The 6,228-nt window shown below is 46.5% G+C and overlaps 1 protein-coding gene across 2 annotated transcripts in view; it reads left to right on the top strand.

The window, feature by feature from the left end:
• Window positions 1–3,131: 3,131 nt before the first annotated feature.
• CTHRC1 (collagen triple helix repeat containing 1) overlaps window positions 3,132–6,228 on the top strand; it is a 19,380-nt gene continuing 16,283 nt past the window's right edge. Inside the window, exons 1-2 of one of the 2 annotated variants that reach the window (XM_024129963.2) lie at window positions 3,336–3,353; window positions 4,031–4,082. In XM_024129963.2, the coding sequence (XP_023985731.1) occupies window positions 4,035–4,082 (48 nt within the window). In that variant the 5' untranslated portion in view covers window positions 3,336–3,353; window positions 4,031–4,034. Of the gene's footprint in view, window positions 3,354–4,030; window positions 4,083–6,228 lie in introns of both variants that reach the window. The other variant, XM_024129962.2, reaches the window with a different exon arrangement.

Genomic DNA, 6,228 nt, shown 5'->3' with positions numbered 1-6,228 from the left:
TAAAAGTTGAGAATCTCCTGTATTTGCTTTCCTACAAAAGAAATATAGAACTCTGTTGGCTGACTCTGACCACTAGTGTGATTAGAATAGTTTTATTGGCCATCTTGATCTTCTTGCCACCTACTGGACTGGTTACCTTTTATGTCATAAGAAGGCAACTGTTAAAAATCAAAAGCTTCCAGCTATAGCCAGTTGATACATTTTGTAGACAGAACTCTGGGATGACTGCTAAGATTTCTGCCCTATGTTGTATAATCACCTCCGCTTGAGAATGAGCAAAACTGTGAATATGGTGGATGTTGCTCCCATGATTATGTTACTTTATATGGCAGAAGGGATTTTGCAGGCGAAATTAAGTTCCCTAATCAGTTTACTTTGACTTACTCAAAAAGGGAGATTATCCTGGGTGAGCCTAACTTAATTCTGTGAGCCCTTAAAAGGAACTGGACCCTTCCTGAAGCCAGAGATTCAAAGTGTGACAGAGGATCTATGGAAGGGGGCTATATGGCATAGACCTGACAGTGGCCACTAGTAGCTGAGAATGGTCCCCAGATAACAGACAGCAAGGAAGCAGGGACCTCAGTCCTACAACCACAAGGAAATGAATTCTGCCAACAACCTAAGGAAGCTTGGACGTGCATCTTTTACCAGTCAAGCTTCCAGATGAGGACTCACCTGGCTGACACCTTGACTTCAGCTTTGTATGACCCTAACCTGTGCTGGACTCATGACTCACCAAACTGAGAGGTAATAAATTTGTGTTAGTCACTAAGATTGTGGCAATTTGTTACACAGTAATATAACAATAATACAATCAGTGGGGAGGTGTAGATTCCATTTGCAACAGCAGCAAAATACATAGTAGCCACGATAAAGAAAATATAAGACCTATATAAGGAAAAATTTTACCTATGCATAAAATAGGATTTGGATAAATGGGGAGCTATATTTTGTATCTAAATTAAATATTTTAAAGATGTCACTCTTGAAGGAGTTTTTATGGGACTTCCCTGGTGGTCCAGTGGTTAAGACTCTGTGCTTCCACTGCAGGGGGCACAGGCTCGATCCCCAGTTGAGGAATCAAGATCCTGCATGCCACGCGAGACAGCCCCAAATTTTTTTTAATAAAAAAAATAGTTCGATAGGAAAAAAAGTTAAATATTTGAACAGAAAATATGAAGAACATTTGGAAATCTTCAGGAAAGATCACTCTGGAAATAGCACCTAGGACTTTAATCCATAATCCCCAATGTAAACTAAAAATCTATAATGGTAGAATGGGTCTAAGTTTTAAACTAAGAAAACTCAAACTCCAGAGGTACTAGGAAAAATGACTTTGCAAACCCACAGAGGTATAGAAGTAAGCATAGAGAGAGAGAAGTTAATCAAACCCATAGTGGGAGTACTTTTATGATAATTTTAGGATCTGAGAGACAGGGTATGTGAAAGCCCTCTGTATGCTGTAAAGCACTTATACATTATTATATATTATCTTTGAAATATAGATAACAATATCTGGTTTACTTATCTTACAGTGTAATTTAATTAACTATGTGAATGTGTAGATTAAAAATGCATGGGCGTTAACACAGGATTAGCTAATTGCTAATCTCGACCCCAAATTCACGCAGAAAGGGACCATTTGAAGTCACTGGGTGGTAGTAGTGGCAGCGGTAACAGCAGCAAGAATTGTGGATAGAAGACAGACTCTGGTGGTGCCCTCTTCTCCTCTCCAGCCTGTAGACTGCGGCCACCACACTGGTTTGGCTACATAAGGGCATCAGCTGGGACCCCGTTCGGCTTTACACAGGGCCGGTTTCATGGGTGAGCAGCCCGTGTGGCTGCACTAAGACGGGTCCCGTGCTTGGTGTATTGCTCTGTTAACACTGTCTTGAAATTCTTAATAATTTTTTAACAAAGGACCCTGAATTTTTATGTGCACTGGGCTCCACATATTATGCAGCCAGTCCTGGCTGTAGAACCCATTTGAATGTTTGTTTCTTCTGACAAACAGGAATGGAATTTACCTGAATTTAGGCACTGGCCCAGGAGTGAACATTCCTAGAACTGCCCTGAACTGCTCCCCTGCCAGACTGTTCCTTCTTTTTAATATCCATCTGTTGGGCCCACCCTAACTTCCCAGAAACTGTCTGGGTCTGTAAAGAGAAACCTGCTGTGCTGAATTTGACCTCAGCATCACCGCCATTCTGTTGGCAACCTCTCTGGTTGCCAAGAGGTTGTGGTGTGGCAAGACGTCTGTCCTGCCTGACTCCAGCTAGTGGTGTATAAAGGAACTCCTGCTCCAGCCTGACCCTAGCTGGTGGGTGGCCTGGGTCTCTGAGGATGCTTTCTTCCAGAATGGACAAAGGAGGACAGAGGGGGTTAGAAAAAGCTAATTATCAATCAGAGGTCAAGAGTGACTGCTCAACAGTGGACTTCTACAACTGAATGTTGCCTAAACTCCCGAGCCTCAGTTTCCTCGTCTGTAAATGGGGCAAGCAGAGGAGGTATCAACTTCCACGGTACTGCCAAGAGGACAGAGAGTATGCGTTAAAGACTATGTGGTTCCTGGAGCTTTGTGTTAGCACTCTGTGAAGCAGGGGTTCTTAATTATGTGGGTCATGGGCCCCTGGGAGAACCTGATGCTATGACTCCTTCCCACCCCTTCCTACGCCCCCTAAAAGCGTCATCTCTCAAAAGAGCTCGCCCACGGTGCCAGGGTTTGACCCAGGTGTTCCTGGACCCAGGTGAAGGCACGGGCCTCTTCAATGCTCATTTCAACGGCGCCGTCTCCACTCGGTTCTCGAAGCCTCCACCTGTGGTTCACTAAACACGGCCACCCGCATCCGCACCTCCCCTCCCAGCCCCAATCCCCTCCCCCGTCTCTGCAGGGGGTTGATCCCAGCGGCCTGCACAGCCCCGGAGGGTCCGCGCGGGCAGAGCGGCCGCAGGAGGGGGCGGGCCCGGCTGTCGGCCCGCCCCGCGTCGGGCTCGGGGCGAGGGCTCCGACCTATGACGGGAGGGAAACTCCTGTGTCCGGGGGGCGGGAGGGAAGCGTGCGGCTGAAAGGCGCATTGATGCAGCCGGCGGTGGCCTCGGAGCGCGGCGGGGCCGGACTGTGATCACGTCCCGGCTCCCGGGTCGTCGCCTGCTCCTCCGCCTCGCCTGCTCTGCGCGTCCCGGGGCCGCCGCGCGCCATGCGCCTCCAGGGCCCCGCCACCGCCTCCCCGCAGCGGCTCCTCGGCCTCCTGCTGCTCCTGCTGCTGCTGCAGCTGCGGGCGCCGTCGAGCGCCTCCGAGACCCCCAAGGGGAAGCAAAAGGCGCTGCTCCGGCAGAGGGAGGTGGTGGACCTGGTGAGTCCGGTGGAGGGGACAGAGCCCCGAGCGGGGACGGGGGAGGGCGTGTATGTCTTGCGTGCGCCTGGGGGTCTCGCTTTGTCTGAGTCTACGGGGAAGGCAGGACCTGGGCTTTGCGGGTAGTGGAGTCCTGGAACTGGCGAGGGAGACCGATATGAGCGGGCCATCGTGAACCAGAGATGCGCCACGGGTCGTGTGGGACGCCCCAGAGTACAGGGAGTCGCCCAATAATTTCTGACCCCTGAGCCTCCATCGATTCCCGACCCCCCACCCCGCCAGGGATGGAGAGGGTTAGGGCTGCAATGAGAGTAGAATGAGGAGCTTGGGTAGGGGTAGGTTAGAACGTGGGCCAGGGAGCTGCCTGGGACACCCTGGACTAACTGATCTCCTGGGTGGGCCTGGGCCAGAGACTTGCAACGTGTCCTTTGTTGGGGCTGGTGGCCACGTCTGCCAGCGGGAGAGAATAACGATCCTCACCCAACATCCGTCCAACTCTTTGTAACGTGATGACAGTGAGTCACGTTGGGTCATCTTCCTAGGGAGTATGGGCTGCAGTTTACTTTGTTGGACGACCACAGCTGGGCCAGGAATTGTTCAGAGGGTTTACAGTCAGAAGGGGAAATGAAGGGGCCCAGCACTAACCCTCCAAGGACCCATTTCATTGTTCTGTTTAGACAGATGGGCAGCCCTTCCAGACACCCTGGGTCTTCAGCCTGTGACCACCAGGTAGGAGCATCACAGCCAAACTCAGGGAGAAGACAGTTACCAGGAGACCAAATAAATAGCCCAAGTGCTTTCTGAAGGGGTAATCTATGGGAAGGTCTGTTTACTTAAAGCTCTTCCCTTCTAAAAGTCAACAAACCCAGTGAGTGGGTAGAGAACCAGCAGAGTGGTTCTCTACCCTGGAGCAAGAGTGATCCTTTCAAAACCACCATATTCCTTGGCATATAATAAACTTCAATCTTTAAGCAGACAAATATGGGTTACAGGAATTTGCAGGACATAAGAGGGGGCATTTTTTTGATAAAAAACTGCTTCGAATTTGTTAAGCTGCCATTGTAAACTGAGCTAATAAGCCAAGCTCCCTGGCAGCTAATTCTATGCCAGATTCAAAAGCTCTGTAAAAAAATTCCTGCCATTCCACACTGCACTTTTTGGTGTGGTGCTATGTAATTTTGCTCCACAAAGCACACTGTGTGTTCAGGGCTACGGTTCTATTTTTAGTGCCTAAATTGTTTAAAACTGTACCAAATGAATGTGGTTCATGTTCAGTCCTCATTTTATGAATCTGTCGTTATGATACACAAAATACCCCCTTTCCCTATAAAGCTAGCAACTTTTTTTCTTTCCCTCCAAGGATTTACAGTACCTGCGGTTTCCCACAACTCTAGCCCGACTTGGAAAACTTTATTGTGCAGCCTGGCTCAGGTGCATCCTGTAGATTGGATTTGGTTTTGCTGGGGGAAAAGAATCCACACAGTCATTAAGGTTTCAACAGGTTCTATAAAGCAGCTTCTTTGTACAGGATCTTTCAAAGCCTGCCTTTCAAGCGTGCAACAAGCTCTGCCCCCTGGTGGCCAGTGAAAGAAACAAGGGTTCCTTCCCCAGACATTTATGGAACCCCTACCTGATACTAATCATGTGCTGGGTTAGTGAAAGAAGTGAAAGAAGGCAGATGTAATACCTGTGGAACCGAATTCAGTAAAATTATGTGGTCTCTGAAATGCAGGTTTTAGATAAAAAGGCGAATACAGATTCTCAACCATGGCACAATTGACTTTTGGGGCTACATGATTCTTTGTTGCGGGGACTGTGCTGTGCATCTAGCATGCTTAGCAGCATCCCTGCCATCTACCCACTAGGTGCCAATAGCAATCTCTCCCTCCCAAGCTGTGACAACCAAAAATGTCTCCAGACGTTGCCAGGTATCCTCTGGGGGACAAAATTGTCCCCGTTAAGAACTGCTCATATATAGAAAAATAAAACTTTGCTCTGAGGGGAATAACAGTGAGAAAAAATCAAAGAATACCAGAAGTTTTATTGTTTCTCCCTTCCCACTTGAAATCTATGTGTGAACATTGCATATATCTGCTGGTGAAAGTAACCTATCTACTAAATGAAAATTAAAGTATATCTACTAAATTTAAATTTAAATCTACTAAATAAAATTAAAGTATATCTACCAAAATGAAAATTAAGTATAAAATAAAGCCAACTAGAATGTTTTATACTTTAGCATGTCTTTGAGTACTTTTGCAATTTTGTTAAATACGTTTCTTATTATTTCTCTGGCAGCAAATAAATAGAAGTGTCTTTTTTTTTTTCTTAAAGTCAGGAAAATGGCATTGGTCAAAGTCATAAAAATCATTTAGCAAAATAAAGATCAAATTGGTGATGTGAGAAGATTGATTGGCAAACATTAGATACATAAGGATCTTTCCTAGGCAGTGTCATTACTGAATTTAATAATATGACCATATCCAATCCTAGATGGTGAAATTAAAAAATAAGCTTTGTTAGAGGAATGCAAATCAAAATTACAATGAGGTATCACCTCACACCGGTCAGAATGGCCATCATCAAAAAATCTACAAACAATAAATGCTGCAGAGGGTGTGGAGAAAAGGGAACCCTCTTGCACTGTTGGTGGGAGTGTAAATTGATACAGCCACTATGGAGAACAGTATGGAGGTTCCTTAAAAAACTACAAATAGAACTACCATACGACCCAGCAATCCCACTACTGGGCATATACCCTGAGAAAACCATAATTCAGAAAGAGTCATGTACCACAATGTTCATTGCAGCACTATTTACAATAGCCAGGACATGGAAGCAACCTAAGTGTCCATCGACAGATGAATGGATAAAG

The sequence above is a fragment of the Physeter macrocephalus genome, chromosome 15, assembly GCF_002837175.3.
Source record: "Physeter macrocephalus isolate SW-GA chromosome 15, ASM283717v5, whole genome shotgun sequence".
Taxonomy (NCBI): Eukaryota; Metazoa; Chordata; class Mammalia; order Artiodactyla; family Physeteridae; genus Physeter; species Physeter macrocephalus.
This window is presented reverse-complemented; position numbering and strand designations above follow the sequence as displayed.